At 47.0% G+C, this 19,320-nt stretch overlaps 1 protein-coding gene across 1 annotated transcript in view; it reads right to left on the reverse strand.

Moving 5' to 3' along the window:
- Positions 1-1,293, reverse strand: part of NKPD1 (NTPase KAP family P-loop domain containing 1) — a 33,765-nt gene extending 32,472 nt beyond the window's left edge. The window contains exon 1 of the mRNA XM_050927825.1: positions 1,220-1,293. Coding sequence (XP_050783782.1) covers positions 1,220-1,261 — 42 coding nt within the window. The 5' untranslated portion in view covers positions 1,262-1,293. The remainder of the gene's footprint in view (positions 1-1,219) is intronic.
- Between the last annotated feature and the right edge of the window lie 18,027 nt (positions 1,294-19,320).

Raw genomic sequence — 19,320 nt, forward strand, 5'->3', positions numbered from 1 at the left:
ACACAAAGCAGCATCTTCAGAAAACAAAATGCCAGAAAAACAATAGTAAAATGACAGAAAAACACTAAACATCAAATTTCCAAGTGCAAATAAGCAAATAACTTCCACAAAACTGCCAACGAAGGAAGCTGAATAGAAAATGCTTCCATCATGATTCTCCAAAGTGCTGCTGCCACCCAGCAGCTGACTGAGGTTTGGATTCTGGCACCTTAAAATAACATTTGTTCTTGTCTCTCTCTGGTATTTATAGGTTACAATTCACAATGGTATCTAGGGTAGCCGATTGTCTAATGGCACAAACCCAAACACTGTTGCTTCGCCCCTTCTCCAAGGCCCCACCCCATTCACTCCAGCCCCCCTCCCTCCATTGCTCACTCTGCCCCACCTTCACTCACTTTCACGGGGCTGCGGCACGGGGTTGAGGTGCGGGAGGAGGTGCGGGCTCTGAGCTAGGGCCAAGGAGTTAGGAGTGTAGGAGGTGGCTCTGGATTGAACCTGGGGCAGGGGGTTGGGGTGCAGGATGGGGTGCAGAAGGATATGTGGACTCTGGGAGGGAGTTTGGGTGTGGGAGGGGGCTCCAGGCTGAGCCTGGGGCAGGAGGGAGTGTGGGATGTGGGCTCTGGGGTGGAGTTCGGATGCAGGCCAATGGGAATTGCAGAGTCAGCACTCAGGGCAGGGGCAGTGCGCAGAGACCCCCTATCCCCCCTCTCCGGGGCACAGGGATGGTGCTGGCTGTTTCTGGGAGTGATGCGGAGAGAGGGCAGGCAGGAAGCCTGTCTTAGCACTGCTGCACTGCAAGACTGTTAGCACCCCAAATCTCCCAGTGTGTCTGCAGTAGCCTCCAGGAGATAGGGCCTGATTTTCACAACCCTAAGGTATCAAGGCCTCCATATCTTTAGCTTCTTCCATCTCAGGCTCTAAAAACATTTCACAAATATGAATGAACAGTCTCACGATTCTCCTGTTCAGCAGGGAGATATTACAACAAACTAAAAGTAATTGTGGGATAATTTAGAAACTACCTATGCCTGGTTCCTCAAGTAGATCCTTATGGGTGGCCATGTCCCCAGGACAAGCTCTGGGATGGGAAACATCAAGGAATCTTTCCACCCATTGAGTGGAGTTTTGTCTCTCTTACTGAATCCTCTCCCATTCTCCAAATGATGTATTATAAAATTAGCAGGGACTCCTTGATGGAGTAGCTGCTGGGTGCGCCTACCTTAGACTTTGGTGTCAGGTGTCTCTCTGCCTCTGAATACATCCAGTGATTTTTGCTTCTCTTCAGACTTTCTCTTCTGGCCACACTTATGGTTCCTTTCACGTTCCTGCTGTGCTTCTGAATTTATACATAGTCACAAGCTGGCTTCTTTCCTTTAATTACTATCACACCTTCTTTGTTTTCCCTCTGGGGAATGGTATGACAAACACCTGACAACACTAAGAAAAGAATCCTCTCAAAGGAAATAATTAGCTGGGGATTAGGTAGAAATTCAGGATATACAAGAGGCAGCATAGAGTGCTGAGCACACAAAGAACTCCCCTCCCCTGAACCTGAGTCAGGAGATAGAAATGTCTCCATTAGGGGAACTGAAGTCAAGACTACACCGCTAAATTTGTGTACCTGGTTGTTCCCTCTCCTCCTCTGACTTTAAGAAGAAAGCTCCTTTCCTCCTACCATTCGTCATCATGTGCAATCTCTGTCCAGAGGGGGGATGTCTGGAATTAAGTGGAGTTGTGAGACTTGGGAACAGTGACCATTTGTCACAAACAAATTTGGATAAGAAACAAAAATTGGAATTGCTCGTTTATTAGCATAGATTGGATCTGGCTAGTATTACTGAAACCTTCTGAGATGAATCCCATGATTGGAATGTTAAAATCAATGGTTATAACCTATTTAGAAAGGATAAAATGGGTGCCAGGGGGGAGTAGGGGGGCACTGTATATCAAAAATGGTATTATTTGTTTCCAAATCACTGATAACTCTGAAGAAAACGATCTTGAATGCTTATGGATCCATGTCCTAACAGATAAAGCGCAAGATGGGGTATTTGTTTCTGTCTTCTACAGAGCACCAAATCACACTAGGCAACAGGATGACCAGCTCCTTGCATGCCTATCAGTAATGTGTAGAGGGGAAAAGATGAGTGATCATGGGGGACTTCAATTTGAGTGACACAAGCTGGATGTCTCATGCTGCCAGTACTAAAACATCTTTGGAATTTCTAAATATTATAGATGACTATTTCCTAACACAGGAAGTATTGCTTCCAGCACGAGGGAATTCTGTTAGATCTTCTCTTGACAGATAAAGAGGAACTGATTACAAAGCTAAAAATTCATGGTAATTTAGTTATAAGTGATCATGACTTCATCACATTTATAACGTGCAAACAGAATAAAGACCAGAACAGTGATATAGATACTTGGTGCTTTAAAAGGGCTAGTTTCACAAAGCTGAAAACAGTTATGAGCCAATCAACTGGGAGGAACAATTTAACCAGAAAAATGTGAATGATAATTGGTAATTGTTTAAGAACACTTAAGTAGAGACCCTAAAAGCCACAACTGAGGGAGAAAGCCATATTGGTTAAAAATTTGACTTGGTTTAGAGGGGAAGTGAAACCAGCTATAAAAAATTAAAAATAATATATAACAAATGCAATAATGGGGAAGTTGATAGTAATGAATAAAAATCAGAAGCCAAGAATTGTAGAAATTTGATAAGGGAAGCAAAGGGACACAAGGAGAAATCTATAGTAGGCAGATTTCTTAAGGACCATATGAAAGAGGTTTTTTTTTAAGGATATTCAGAACAAAAAGCATCCTAACAATGGTATTAATCCATTACTAGATGGTGGACCCAAGAACCTCATAATACCAACTGACAAAGGGGTACAGAGGGATTACAGGAATCTCCTGATTCTGGTATGTACATTCTGGTTCACCAAAGAATGTCAAAACATCCCAATGGTTATAATTGCCAGCTGTGTCCTGCATAATATTTGTGAGGCAAAGGGGGAGAACTTGCCGTAGGGGTGGACATGGAGCGGTTGTCTGCTGAGTTTGAACAGACGGACCCAAGGGCTATTGGACAGAGCTGAATGAGGAGGTACAGTATATGGCTTGGGGAGGCTTTGAAAGAGCACTCTAACAGCAAGCCACAGTAATATGCTGTGGCTACTGTGCTCAACCTGGTGCTGCAATTTGGGAACCTGTTAGAAACACTTCTGTGCATATATCATGATAGTACAGCTAATAATACTGGGGTTCTATGTGATGGGGTGTACTAGGCCCCTTGAGGCCCCCTGTTGGAGTCCTCATGGTCCTACCACACCCTACTCCAGGAAAGAAGCAGTGAAGGTGGGTTTTCCAGACTTATCTGGAAAGGCTTCCGGGAAGCAGCCAGAGCACAGCAGTCTTTGTTAAAAGGAGCTGCTGGGCCTGAGCAGGTCAGTTGCTGGCTGGGACCAGAAGGGTGAGGAAGGAAAGGAGTTGAGATCTTCTTCCCTGAGTAAGGGTGAAGAGGAAGGGGCTACATAGGAAGTGGCCCAGGGAATAGCAGCAGCAGCAGCTGTTACAGGAAGCAGCACTTGGCTGCTATTTGTAGGGTGCCTGGGTCAGGACCTGGATTAGTGGGTGGGTCCAAGTTCCCCCATCTCCCTGGCCACTGGACCCAAGAAAGGGATATGACTTGTTTAGAAGCCCAAGTGAAGGGCAGGTCTTAAAAAGTCTCCAGCAAGGAAGCCCTAGGGGCACTGCTCTATAGCAGGGCAGACACAAACTTAAAGCTAGCCTAGAAGGGGCTGAGCATGGAGCCCAGAGACAGGTCTAAAGATAGCAACAAGGGCACAGAGAGAGGCCCTGTTGGACCTATTACCTTGGAAGGGATTCCTTAATGTGTTTAGACCGTGTGTGACTCAGCTAGAGGGCTGAGGCACCGCCTGACCAGGGCAACAGTCAGCAGGGGCACCGTGAGCAGAGTGCAGGTTGCACCGACTGACTGGAGGTGCTCATGAGGGGTGAGTGTGCACCATCATATACCTGCTGTACATTTACGACAACTATACTGTTTGGCACTGGTCCTATGGGTTGTGAGCATACAAGACCATTATGTTCACTAACAGCTGTAGTAGACAGAGACAGCCTGGAGCACTGGGCCTGGTGCAGGATCAGAGGCCATGAACCAACGTCAGACCATGTAGGAAAGCAGATGTTTACAAGTTCACTGTCTAATACATGAACTTGGCAAAGCTGGATGTTAGTATACTAAGCACTTGCTATTTACGTAAATATATTCCAGCTAGTACAGCTACATCCCAAACTAGTACAAGATGAGATGGTTTGACAAAAAAAGGAATAGAGATGTTTTGTCCAAGATATCATGAACAAGGGGCGGTAACAAATAGAGGTCATGAAATACGTAAGGTTGTGTGTGTGTGTGTTGTGTATTCCAGTTGTTTGCCTCAGACTATAAATGGCAGTGTACTTTGCCTTAATCCTTTGTCCTGCCAAGGGGGCAGCGAAAAGTCCTGCTGCTGATTGAGCTGAGTCCACTATAATGGTCATACTTGTGTTACTGTGTCTGTAACCACAGAGCCAGGGCACTAGGACAATGCTCTGTTTACAATAAACTTGGTTGAGCACCCTTGCCACTGAACTGTGGTCTTTCTTTATGAGTAACATCAAAGTCTGCTGAATTAACATGCTGTACTATCTACTAATAATGTTGAAGCTTCAAGGACAGAAGCACTGAGCACCCAGCATTGGGCTGGGTAGTACTATTGAGATCTGCTGAATCAGCTCTCTGCGCAGAGCTGGACAGCCCACGGGAAGGATATACACACATGCAAGCTAACTGACAACACCAGCAGGCACTGTACACCATGTGTGGTAAACTAATAAAGATGAATCACATTCAAAATAAAAGGGCTTTATTCAGTTTTTTTTTTTAAATGGAGATATACCTATCTCATAGAACTTCCAGTCCCCTCCAGTGCAGGGTAACTGTATTTGAGAAAAAACAGAAGCCCAAAATGTATTATTATTATTTTTCAAATCCCTTGATAAATATTAAGCTAAACTCATTATTTTAGGCCCAATTCATAATATTTGAACATCTGGGCTTGGTGACAGTGTATAACAATACAATATCACTTAACTAAGAGACAAGAAATGTGCTGTCATGTAGCTTTTGCTTTATCAAGTTTCACTTTCCAGAATTACTCCCATCAGAGTAATAATGATGTTTTATTTCATACATTTATAATGGTTAAGGCCAAATGGACCATTACATTGTCTAGTCTGATCTTTTGTATTTCTTTGCACTCGGTCAAATGAGGAAATAGGGTGACCAGACAGCAAATGTGAAAAATTGGGACAGAGAGTGGGGGGTAATAGGATCCTATATAAGAAAAAGACGAAAAATCGAGACTGTCCCTATAAAATCGGGACATCTGGTCACCCTATGAGGAAAAGAATGGGAGGCTGTGTCAATTGTCCATAGTCATGGTTGCTTGTCATGTTTTGGCATTGTATAATATTTGATTTCCTGGTGTGGGCGTAGCCTGTAGGCAGCATCTACCAACTAAGGCACAGTTTAAGGCTTGTTTATATTAAGAAATTTGGCACGAACATGCTGCAATCCCCTAATTTAGACATATTTCACCAGTGCAAGGTGGGGCTCATGGAGGCGTAATTCACCAAATTACGGTACATTGAGCATAAGCTCATTTCGCACTGGTGCAGCACCTCGAGGACTTTGTACGGTGGTACCTATTTTAATGAAGTTACACCAGTGCACATTTATTTAATGTGGACAAGCCCTTAGGCAGAAGAGAGAGGGTAAGGCAGAGAGGTATCGCGACTGGTATCTCCTCTCCTGGTGTCTGCTAAACCATGATCCTTAGAGGTGCTGCCATGGGGCTTTATCGTGGATTTCCTCCAAAAGCTGGTGGCCAAACTCCACTGTAGCTGTTCTCTCTTGTTTGAGCTGCCATCGTTTATTTCCTTGGATGAATAAACTGCCAGCTTTCTTTCCTGCAGCCACACAGCCCCAGGTCCTTGATTGAATGGATCCACCTACTTATTTATATCACAGTATGTAAATATGCCTGCATCGGCAGTTTGCTGTTCCACATCCGGCAGAGAGGGAGAGTTGAACCTGGGCCTCCCACATCCTAGGCAAGTGCCCCAACCACGTGACTAAAACTTATAGGCCTGGTCACACCACCACCACTATCACCTCCTTCTCTTCCTGTCTCAGTTTGGTCAAAACTATTTGGCTAACTCAACACAAACACATGAACAGTGTCGGTTAACCCAGTCAGAGCTTCAGAGTTAACTGGACCTTTGATTCTCCTCCTGGTCTTCCTTCAGGGCACCCGCTTAAAGGATTCAGGCTTCCTAGTTGTCACTTCCCTCGAGTGGAGACCCACACATGGTCTGTCCCTCAGGAATGGGTTTTAGGCTTGGAACCCTCTTAACCTCACTGTAATTTCCTGAACAGGTCTGACCGAGGTCCAGCAGCTGTGGCTAAACCCTTGCTTTCTAAAGGCTACACCAACTAGCCTTTATAAAGCAAAATACATTTATTCTTAGGGCAAAAGCTTCACAGAAAAAACATATAAACGTTCCTATACACCTGCTAAAACCTTGCCAGAGGTAGCCCATCAGTCTTATGGGGCCTTAGTAAGCCAAAGTCTTTCCAACACTTCTGCGAGGGTTGCGCCCCCTTTGGACAGAAGCTCCTGCCTGTTTGCTGAATCAGAATAAGGCCTTGTGTCAGTTTAAACTCAGCTTTTTCATACCAAAAGCCCTTCCTTTTCAGTTAGTCTCTGAGAACCCAGTAGGAACCAGTATTTGTAAACCACCCCACAGCGTGGTGCATCTCTGGGGTTGTTTACAGTTTCAGTAACTACCCTTAATCAACCCCACATTGTTTTTAGTTCTTGAAGGGACTGTGGTAACTCTTCCACCCTGGAATTGCATATAATCCCTGACCAACAGTGACATACCCAAAACGTTCATAAACCAAGTGCAATCTGGTTTCCCAAAGATACTGCAGGCAGCTGCAATATCTGTCACGTCTCACCCAAAAGAACCGGGCATCCACAAAGGTGGCTGTCCAGCACACCTGAGTGATTTATTTCCTGGACAGAGCATCAGCGACCAACTTTGCATTCCCTTTGACATGAATCACTTCCATATCGTAATCTTAGAGCATCAAGCTCCATTTTAGCAATTTGGCGTTAGTCCTTTCATTTGACGCAGCCAGGTAAGTGGTGAGTGGGCAGTATATACAGCACAATGCCATCCAAATAGATAGGGCTGTAATGGGCTGAGGGCCCACACCATGGTTAAACATTCTCTTTTCAATTGTTGCATCATTTTTCTCTCAGGGAAGCAATTTCTTGCTCAGATACACTCTCTTTTCAACCCTGCATCAGCAAAGCCCCAAGTCCCACGTTAAAGGGCTTGTCAAAGGTGGGGCTTACCAGAAATGGGTCAATACTTAGGGTTTTCTTCAGTTTGCAGAAGGCCTATTGACACTGCTCAAACCAGATAACCATGTCCGTCTCACTCGTTTTTACATAGATCAGTGATAGAGGTGGTCAGGACGGATCTCCGGGAATAAATCCTTAAACCTGTTTTCTTGTGTAGGGAGTTGGCTGGTGGCCTCCACTTTTTCAGGCCCTTGTTTTATGCAGCCCTCCCACCCTATAGCAAAACAGCCTACTTCTGCCATCTCGACCTTGCATTTCTCCATCTTGAGAGTCAGGCCTGCTGCCTGAATGCTGTGAAGGCCCCTCCCTCCATGGGTCACGTACTCTTCCCAAGTCTGACTGAAGATACAAATATCCTCTTTATATGCCAGGGCATAGCAGATTTAGATTAAATCTCAGGAAAAACTTCCTAGGACAATGGAACAGATGCCTCTGGAGGTCGTGGAAGCTTCTTCACTGGAGGTTTTCCAAAGGAGGCTGGTGCCATCTGTCTCATAGACTCATAGACTCAGACTCTAGCACTGGAAGGGACCTCGAGAGGTCATCGAGTCCAGTCCCCTGCCGTCATGGCAGGACCAAATACTGTCTAGACCATCCCTGATAGACATTTATCTAACCTACTCTTAAATATCTCCAGAGATGGAGATTCCACAACTTCCCTAGGCAATCTATTCCAGTGTTTAACTACTCTCAGATGATTTAGACCAGGGGTAGGCAACCTATAGCACGTGTGCTGAAGGTGGCATGCAAGCTGATTTTCAGTGGCACTCACACTGCCTGGGTCCTGGCCACAGGTCCGGGGGGCTCTGCATTTTAATTTAATTTTAAATGAAGCTTCTAAAACATTTTAAAAGCCTTATTTACTTTCCATACAACAATAGTTTATATTATATATTATAGACTTATAGAAAGAGATCTTCTAAAAACATTAAAAAGTATTACTGGCGTGTGAAACCTTAAATTTAGAGTGAATAAATGAAGACTCGGCACACCACTTCTGAAAGGTTGCCGATCCCTGGTTTAGACACAACAAATCCTGCATCTTGGCAGAGGGTTAGACTAGATGACCCTTGCTGTCCCTTCTAACGCTATGATTCTATGATCTTCTCCCTCCTCCTCCTCCCAGGGCCTGCACACAGCCAGGACCCAGACTCTGTCTGTCATAATATGGTTTCATCACGTTCCCATTATACACCTGGTGCCAGTGGGAGTGATTAGACAGCTCAGTCACACAGTTTACCTTATTGAGCCACTTAAATATATTAAAGGGCCCTTCCTGGGTGGCCTGGAGTTTATTCTGCCATAGTGGAATGAGCACCATGAGTTGGTCCCCTCTCCCATGTGTCTGAGTATGCATGGTTCGGTCATACCCAATTTTTTGTCTCTCCTGACCTTTAACTAGATTCTCCTGGGTGACACTTCAGCCCTGAAACTTACCCCATCTTCCTCCACTGGGAAACAATGTATTGTCAATTTCCCTTTTGGGGCTGACATGGTCAGGTTACTGATTGGACCACCAGGGTTGGATCTGGTGGGGTCACTGCCATCTGGATCTCCTGGAGGTTACCACTTATTCTGTTCTCCACAGCACTGGACAGTGTTTCGCCTTATGACCATTCTTATTGCAACCAGAACATTTCATATCCTCAGGTTCCTTCTTTGGACACCGACTGGGATTTGGCTCCCCACACAGGTCTGAGTTTAGCCCATTCTCCCTTCTGGGGAGGTCCTGGTTGGAGGTTACCTTTATGCCACTCTCCTTAAAATTTTTATCAAACCCAGGCCAACTATCCACAGAATGGTCAGCCCATTTCCCCATAGGTGCCGACTTCATTGGTGCTCCAGGGCCGGAGCACCCATGGAAAAAAATTACCCTCTCCCCCCACAGCACCTCCCATCTGCTTGTGGCCCAGCTGATCAACTCCCCTTCCCTTCAAGCACCTCCTGCACTCCACGGAACAGGCAGGGTGCAGGAGGTGCTGGGAGGAAGGAAGGGCAGGGATGGGACATGCTTGGAGGAGGGGGTGGGAAGAGGCAGGCCAGGGGCGGAGTGGGGGCAGGAAGAGATAGGGCTGGGATAGGGGCTTGGGGCGAGGGGGAGGTTGAGCACCCCCTTGATAGAGAGGGAGTCGGAGCTTATGCATTTCCCAGCTATGGTTATATCTCAAGGGCCCTTAGAGAGACAAGATGGGTGAGGTGTAAGCAGGGGAATGGTCGCTCTATTGTGGGGGACTTTCCTGGTTTATACATTACCCAGTAAAGTGGGCTAGCGAAAGAATCTGAGTCCTCGCTCCCACTTCCTTTACCCAGAGGCCTCCCTGCCCTTGAGGGCTCCCCTTCCACTCTCCTGTATGGCAGAGTCCTCTGAGCCCACCATATCCGGGGTTTACAGTTTGATTCAATGGCTCTCAGCATCCCCACTATACAAATTGTTCTGGGAACCTAGTAGACATATGCTGCAGGCGCCTCCCAGAAATCCTCTGGAGCTCCAAACCGCAGAGGACAAGCGCCCTGAATACGCTATGGGACCCCAGTTGACCATGGACACTGAATGGGATAGAGCGTCGCTACCCATGGAGGGACTACCAGAGCTGGGATCTTCCTTGAGGACACTCACTTAAAGATGTTGGGCTTCCCAGATGTCACCTCTCTCAGGCAGAGACCTGCATCTCTCTCCCTCAGGAGCATGGGTTAGGCTTGGGGCCCCATCTTCATCTCACTGTGATTTTCCCAACAAGTCTGACTGGGGCCCAACACCTGTGACTAACCTTTCTCAAAGGGCTACAACAGTGTATACCACTTACCAACCTGCCTTCACAGAGCAAAACACAAGTATTAGGGGTAGCTGTGTTAGTCTGTATCCACAAAAACAACAAGGAATCCAGTGGCACCTTAAAGACTAATAGATTTATTTGGGCATAAGCTTTCGTAGAGAAAAAAACCCACATCTTCAGAAGCATGAAGTGAAAGTTACAGATGTAGGCATGTTATCCTTAGGGTAAAACCATTATGGAAAAAACATACAAAAAACAATAAACATTCCCATCAGTCTTATGGGGACATAGCAAGTCAAAGTTTTTCCAACAGTCCTTGAGGGACTGGGCTCCCTCCTTGGACAGAAAGTTCTGCCCCTTTGCTGAATCAAAAGAAGGCCTTGTGTCAGTTTAAACTCAACCTTTTCATACCGAAAGTACTTCCTTTGTCTGTTGGTCTCTGAACACACAACTTGAAAGAATACATGTAAATTACCCCCAAAGGTGGGACCTCTCTAGGATTGTTTACAGTTTCAGCAACTAGCCTTCATCAACCCCGGTTGTTCTGAGTTCCTGGAGGAGATGTGGTAACCCTCCCCCACCGGAATCGCATACAGTCCCAGGTCCATAAACCATATGTAAACTTTATACACTATGGTCTCCCAGAAATACTGCAGGCTATTGCAATATCTGTCACAATGGCTTTTTCAGTTCACTGTTAATTCCAAAAAGCCAAGAAAAATAAATTGTTGCAGGTTAAAGCAAAACCAACATAGTTTGAAATATTTCGGTGAATTGAAAAGTGAAAAAAAAGATCTAGTCCAAATTAAAGTGACTTGCCGTTCTGAACAGCAATGGATAGTCACTGGAGCAGGGCTGGAGTGAGCATGAGGACGAATATAGGCAAATAACACAGGAATGCAGAGGCAAGATTAGAAAGGCAAAGGCACAAAATGAGCTCAAACTAGCTATGGGAATAAAGGGAAACAAGAAGACTTTCTATCAATACATTAGAAGCAAGAGGAAGACCAAGGACAGGGTAGGCCCACTGCTCAGTGAGGAGGGGGAAACAGTAACGGGAGACTTGGAAATGGTAGAGATGCTTAATGACTTCTTTGTTTCGGTCTTCACTGAGAAGTCTGAAGGAATGTCTAGTATAGTGAATGCTTACGGGAAGAGGGTAGGTTTAGAAGATAAAATAAAAAAAGAGCAAGTAAAAAATCACTTAGAAAAGTTAGATGCCTGCAAGTCACCAGGGCCTGATGAAATGCATCTTACAATATTCAAGAAGTAAATAAAGGAGGTATCTGAGCCTCTAGCTATTATGTTTGGGAAATCATGGGAGACAGGCGAGATTCCAGAAGACTGGAAAAGGGCAAATATAGTGCCCATCTATAAAAAGGGAAATAAAAACAACCCAGGAAACTACAGACCAGTTAGTTTAACTTCTGTGCCAGGGAAGATAATGGAGCAGGTAATTAAAGAAATCATCTGCAAACACTTGGAAGGTGGTAAGGTGATAGGGAATAGCCAGCATGGATTTGTTAAGAACAAATTGTGTCAAACTAATCTGATAACATTCTTTGATAGGATAACGAGCCTCCTGGATAAGGGAGAAGCGGTGGATGTGATATACCTAGACTTTAGTAAGGCATTTGATACGGTCTCGCATGATATTCTTATAGATAAACTAGGAAAGTACAATTTAGATGGGGCTACTATAAGGTGGGTGCATACCTGGCTGGATAACCGTACTCAGAGAGTAGTTATTAATGGCTCCCAATCCTGCTGGAAAGGTATAACAAGTGGGGTTCTGCAGGGGTCTGTTTTGGGACCGGCTCTGTTCAATATCTTCATCAACGATTTAGATGTTGGCATAGAAAGTACACTTATTAAGTTTGCGGACGATACCAAACTGGGAGGGATCGCAACTGCTTTGGAGGACAGAGTCAAAATTCAAAATGATCTGGACAAATTGGAGAAATGGTCTGAGGTAAACAGGATGAAGTTCAATAAAGATAAATGCAAAGTGCTCCACTTAGGAAGGAACAATCAGTTTCACACATACAGAATGGGAAGAGACTGTCTAGGAAGGAGTATGGCAGAAAGAGATCTAGGGGTCATAGTAGACCACAAGCTTAATATGAGTCAACAGTGTGATACTGTTGCAAAAAAAGCAAACGTGATTCTGGGATGCATTAACAGGTGTGTTGTAAACAAGACACGAGAAGTCATTCTTCCGCTTTACTCTGCGCTAGTTAGGCCTCAACTGGAGTATTGTGTCCAGTTCTGGGCACCGCATTTCAAGAAAGATGTGGAGAAATTGGAGAGGGTCCAAAGAAGAGCAACAAGAATGATTAAAGGTCTTGAGAACATGACCTATGGAGGAAGGCTGAAGGAATTGGGTTTGTTTAGTTTGGAAAAGAGAAGACTGAGAGGGGACATGATAGCAGTTTTCAGGTATCTAAAAGGGTGTCATCAGGAGGAGGGAGAAAACTTGTTCACCTTAGCCTCCAATGATAGAACAAGAAGCAATGGGCTTAAACTGCAGCAAGGGAGATTTAGGTTGGACATTAGGAAAAAGTTCCTAACTGTCAGGGTAGTTAAACACTGGAATAGATTGCCTAAGGAAGTTGTGGAATTTCCATCTCTGGAGATATTTAAGAGTAGGTTAGATAAATGTCTATTAGGGATGGTCTAGACAGTATTTGGTCCTGCCATGAGGGCAGGGGACTGGACTCGATGACCTCTCGAGGTCCCTTCCAGTCCTAGAGTCTATGAGTCTATGAGTCTATGACCCTACAATGTGATAGTCAGGACCCTCACCTGGGCTATGGGAGACTAACATTCAAGGCCCTGCTCCCCTGATCTAATTATTTATGAAACACAGCATACTTTCTAGAGACGAGACCGAGAAAGCACCAGCTATGAACAGGGCCATCCCTAGCCATTTTGGTGCCCTACACTGCCCCTTGCGGAGGGGGCTGTGTGGGATCCCAGGTCTCCATGGAGGGGGCGGGCTGGCTTGGGAGAGAGGGAGGAAACTGCCCCCAAGTACAAGTCAGCGGAGTGGGTTGGGGCTGGGTTGCTTCACTTCCTGCCGCCTGGTGATTCCAGGGCGGGCCCGGCTCCGCACTCACAGGGCAGCAGGAAGTGGAGTGACCCGGCCCCAACTCGCTCTGCTCTGCTCCCCTGGCTCCCAGCCTTGGGACTTGGGGGGCAGGGGCAAACCGCCCCCCAGCACTCACTGGCGGTGCAGCTGGGAGCCAGGGGAACGAAGCAGGCTGAGTGCAGGGCGCCCACCCCCTGCTGCACTCCTCAGGGGAGTGGGGGCAGGGCTGGGGCAGAGCAGGGGCAGAAAGAGGCAGGGTTGGGGGTGGAAGCCATGGGGAAGAGGCGGAGCAGAGGTTGGAGCAGCACACGGCTGCACAGGGCACCAGGAAATTTGGTGCCCCACATTTCCTGGTGCCCTACGCAGCTGCGTACTTTATGTACAGGTAGGGATGGCCCTGGCTGTGAATATTCCAGAGCCTACTGGTTAGGGCAAACTCTTGCAATGCAGGAGACCCATGCTCAAAACCGCTTTCCAGATCTAACAGAACAGGGAGGGGATTGAACATGAATCTCCTACGTCTTAGCAGCTACTGGCGTTACAAGGGTGCTGGGAGCGCTACCTCCTCCTTTTCCTTTCTCAGTTTGGTCAACTAATTCAACACAAATTAATGAGCATCGTCAATCATCCCAAAACTACATTTTTAGCAAATAAACTATTCATCCAAGAAATTTTGCCCACCTTTAGCAGGGAGTCCCTTTGAAACATGGAGTGTCTGGTCAGTTTCTCAGTGTGGCCAAAACTCTGCCAGGCATAGTCTAAACCTGGCACGGTAAAGTATCTGTCCTGGTATTTTTTCCCAAGATCATTGTTATTTTCAGGTGCCCTTATCTCAGTCATTGCAGCCTCTCTAGGCTGAGCCCTTGGCTGCATGTATGTAGCTGAAATACAAGATGCGTTTGTCTGGAGTTAACTTTTCTCCTTTGTCACTAGAATGTGGGCATATAGATTGGCATCCAACGTGTGAGTACTAAAAAAGAAGTGCAGGAACACACTTCTGGTACTAGCACTCTTACCCTCGAAAGAGCCAGAACAATGTTCTGGAGCAGGCCAGTATGATTTAAATCCTACTGCTATCAACAGTCCTCCTTGGCAATAGATATCTGCACTCCATGCAATAGCTGCAATCCCACAAGGCCTGATGATTTCCTGTTTCATTTGCTTTCTTTTGAAGCTCTTAAAGGGGTGAATGAATGACTATATATAATAGCACCATCTGGCGATGTCCGGGAATGTTACACTCCCTGAGTTCAGGGTCTTATGTGAGTTCAGAAGATCTCTTTGAGGAAGTCAACAAACATTTGAACATGGGTAATTCAATTGATATAGCATTCTTGGACTTTCAGAAAGTCTTTGACAAGGTCCCTTACCAAAGGCTCATAAGCAAAATACTCAATCACAGGATAAGAGGGAAGGTCCTTTAATGGATCAATAACTGGTTAAAAGATAGGAGTAAATGGCCAGTTTTCACAGTAGCGAGAGGTAAACAGTGAGGTCCCCCAAGGATCTGTACTGGGACCAGTGCTATTCAACATATTCATAAAATATCTGGAAAGGGGGTTAAAGAGTTAGGTGGCAACATTTGCAGATGATACAAAACTACTCAAGATAGTTAAGTCCAAAGCAGACTGCGAAGAGTTACAAAAGGGATCTCACAAACCTGGGTGACTGGGCAACAAAATGGCAGTGTTGATAAGTGCAAAATGATGCACATTGGAAAACATAATCCCAACTATACATACAAGATGATGGGGCTTAAGTTGGCTGTTGCCGCTCAAGAAAGTGACCTTGGAGTCATCACGGATAGTTCTCTGAAAACATCCACTCAATGTGCAGCAGCAGTCAAAAAGTGAACAGAATGTTGGGAACCATAAGGAAGGGGATAATAAGACAGAAAATGTCAGCATGCTACTGTGTAAATCCATGGTACGCCCACACCTTGAATATGGAATGCAGTTCTGGTTGCCCCATCTCAGAAAAGGTATATTTGACTTGGAAAAGGGCAACACAAATGATTAGGAGTATGGAACAGCTTCCATAGAAGGAGCGATTAAAAAGACAGGGACTGTTTGTCTAAGGTCTGGTCCACACTGTGCAGGGTGGAGGAGGGAGAGAATAGAGTAGCTGAAGTCGATGTACTTTAGGTCGACTTATCTTGCATCCTTATGGCGCGGGGTCGACTGCCGCCATTCTCCCGTTGGCTCTGCTTCCGCCTCTCGCGGAGTATAGAGTATAGGAGTCGATGGTAGAGTGATTGGGGATTGATTTATCTCATCTATACTAGACACGATAAATCAATCCCCGATAGCTCGATCACTACTTGCCAGTCTCGTGGGTAGTGTAGACGTACCCTTAGAAAAGAGGTGACTAAAAGGAGATATGATAATGATCTATAAAATCATGACTGGTGTGGAGAAAGTGAATAAGGAAGTGTTATCTATTCCTTCATATAACACAAGAACTAGGGTCACCCAATAAAATTAATAGGCAGCAGATTTAAAACAAATAGAAGTACTTCTTCACACAACACTCAGTCAACCTGTGAAAGTTGTTGCCAAGGGAACATTGTGAAGGCCAAAAGTATAATTGAGTTAAAAAAGAATCAGATATGTTCCCGGAGGACAGGTCCATCAATGGCTATTAGACAAGATGGTCAGGGATGCAACCCCAAGCTCCAGGTATCCCTAAATCTCTGACTGCCAGAAGCTGGAACTGGATGACAAGGGCTGGATCACTCTATTAATTGTCCTGTTCTGTGCATTCCATCTGAAGCATCTGGCACCAGCCACTGTCGGAAGACAGGGCCCTGGGCTAGATGTACCATTGGTCTGACTCAATATGGCCGTTCTTATGTTCTTAGGAGACACCAACAAGATCAAGCTATTGCCTTAGGACAAATCATGCACTTGGAAGCAAGCAACGTGTGTTGAATAGATAAATCCTAGTTCATATAACTGATTGCCAAAGCAAAGATTCAAAAATCATGAGTCAGACACCCCAAAAAAATCACAAGATTGACCCCTGAATCTTGAGATTTTTTTAAAGGAAAGATTACATTGTGTTTTTCGGTCTGTCTTTTGATTGTTGAACTCCCCCCAGTGTGTGTGAGACACTCAGTGTTGCCCACACTCCCAAATGTATTTAGGCCCCCACTGCAGTTACCCCTCATCCCACATCAGCCTAGGGTTGCCAACTTTCTAAGTGCAGAAAACTGAACACCTTTTCCCTGCCCCTCTTCCCTGCCTGTTCCCCAAGGCGCCGCCCCAGCTCACTCCATCTCCCCTCCCTCTGTCCCTCGCTCTCCCCCACTCTCATTCACTTGCTCATTTTCACCGCAAGGCCCAAGCAGGCACCAGGAGGGCAACACTTTGCATGTGGGAGATGGTCAGATGAAATGTGTGATTCAAATGCCCTTCAGCTCCCTAGGGAGAGATTTTAAACACTATGGTAAAATGAATTGCCTCCCAAAAGAGTCCCACTCACTCGCCATGAGCGAGACTAAAGGGAGTATTGTAGGAGTGTGATTTTTCTTGCCAGGGCTGGTGCAACCATTTAGGCGGACTAGGCGGCTGCCTAGGGTGCCAAGATTTGAGGGCGCCAAAAAGCGCCCCCCAATTTTTTTTTAAATGGTTGAGCATCCACTGCTGCTGGGACAGAGAGGGAGTCTGAGCTGCTGGCGGCAGCTGGCAGCCCAGGGTGTCCCCTGGGTCAGGGCGCCTCTGCGGCAGCCGGCAGTCCAGGGGGTCCCCTGGGTCAGGGCGCCGCCGCGGCAGCCGGCAGCCCAGCGTGTCCCCTGGGTCAGGGCGCCGCCGCGGCAGCCCGCAGTCCAGGGGGTCCCTTGGGTCAGGGCGCCTCTGCGGCAGCCAGCAGCCCAGGGTGTCCCCTGGGTCAATGTGCTGCCCCGGCAGCCGGCAGTCCAGGAGGTCCCCTGGGTCAGTGCGCCGCCCCGGCAGCCAGCAGCCCAGGGGCGGGGTTGCCCTGGCCCAGGGAAACCCCAGGCTGCCGGCTGCCGTGGAGGAGCATTGACCCTGGGTCAGGGAGCCGCTGCGGCAGCCGGCAGTCCAGGGTGTCCAGTGGTGCCTGCGGACGGTCGACTGCTCGCGCGGGTCCCTTGGACCTCCCGCAGGCACCACTGCGGCAGCTCCACCGGAGCCGTGGGACCAGCGCGCGGGGCGGCGAAATTGCCGTCTACCTAGGGCGCTCAAAACCCTAGCGCCGGTCCTGTTTCTTGCCTTCACCCAGTACTGACTGATTCCTTCCCTGCCTGACAATGAACCGTATAGCAGGAGGAAAAAGTTATACTATTCCATCTTTAATGATTAGATTGTTTCAATGTATGCTTTAATAGACGATACATGCAATGTGGACAAATTAATGTTATGGGAGTCTTAATGTTAACATTTCCTGACATTTATGTTTAAATTATAACCTTAATATTCCATTGATATTATTGTATGAACTCATTATAGCTCTTCAATGTTAAGATGATGAGGTTGCATAAAATGTAATTCATGCTGCAGAAACTGACCTCTCCCTATTGTACCATCCTGCTAACCAACAGATTTTCTAGTGTTCTTTGTTTCAAGTTTTTTCACCTGTATCGTGTCCCAGATTTGTCCCAAAGCAGGCTGAGAGGAAATACGTTCCAATGTCGCACACAGCTTGACCCCCCGCCCTTTATTCGGTGGCCAATGTTCCACATTACACATCAAATCAATAAATATCATCTCGCATATACCGATAATCATGCAAAGGATTTTACACTGTAATACAGTGTGTTATTTGTATACTAGTGTGTGTCACAAATAAACTATAATTTCCAAGTTGCCCTTTATTTGAAACATAAAAGGTCTGTTTACGGGCGTGAGGGTGATTACTATAGCCAGGGACTAGCTCTACTGTTTCAGGAACATCAGTCCAAGTGAAGCTGCATTCCCTGTTGCCAGGTCCCTTTTGTGCTGCTTGTGATGTTGGCACCATCACACCATGTGACCCTCTTACTTTTTGCAGACTCCGATGGGCACCCACCAGTGTGAAGTGCCCGGCTTTGTGCACAGCGATGTCTGGCTGCTGGCGCAGCTTCTGATGTGCCCTGCTGACTGGGTGGGTTGCAGTGGCCACCCCAGTGGCAGAGGCTGGACCAGCCCCACTGCACTGCCCTGGATGCACTGATAGAGACACACTCAAAACCACACTAGCCTACGTGCCCCTCCTGCAGGGAGGGACTGGCCTGCTGCAAAGCCACCTAGGCGAGCAACTGTTGTGTCCCACTTGCTGGGTGGAGGTGCGGGTGGTTGACTGCCCCCATCTGTGGGCCTGCGTTTGGGCTAGCTGAACCCCAAGCTCTGAGAGCCCAAGTGCCTACACAGTGATTTATATTTAGCATGTGCATAGTCGTCTGGCGAAGCGATGGCATCTTCAGGGGCAGGATGCAGCTCTGTAATGTTACAGCCCACATCCGCTGAGCCAGGCCAGCAGGGCGTTTAACTGCAGCGTAGACATTTCCCCAGAGAGCTCGGAGGAAGGACTACTGGGGAAGGGAGCCACAAGTTAGGAGCATCTCCACCTGATCCCTTGTCCCAAAGCAGCCACTGGCCGCTTGCAGGGAGAAGGGCTACTTAGCTGAGGTGGCTGCTAGGAAGAGCAGGAGGGTGCTTGGGGCTGTGAGTATGGTAGGGGGCTGGGGGTGCGGGCTGAGGTGCAAGGGATTGGAGTGTGGGAGGAGGTACAGGCTCTGGGCTGGGGGTGTGGGCTCCAGGATGGGGCCAGAAATGAGAGGCTCAGGGTGAGGAAGGGGGCTCCAGGCTGGGGCAGGGGGTTTGGGTGTGGGAGGGGGAGGGGGAGAGGGGTCCAGCTGGAGGTATGGGCCCTGGGGTGGGGCCAGGGATAAGGGGTTGGGGTGAAGGAGGGGGTATGGGCTCCAGGCTGAGGATGCAGGCTCTGGGGGTGG

Source organism: Gopherus flavomarginatus, chromosome 18, assembly GCF_025201925.1.
Source record: "Gopherus flavomarginatus isolate rGopFla2 chromosome 18, rGopFla2.mat.asm, whole genome shotgun sequence".
Taxonomy (NCBI): domain Eukaryota; kingdom Metazoa; phylum Chordata; order Testudines; family Testudinidae; genus Gopherus; species Gopherus flavomarginatus.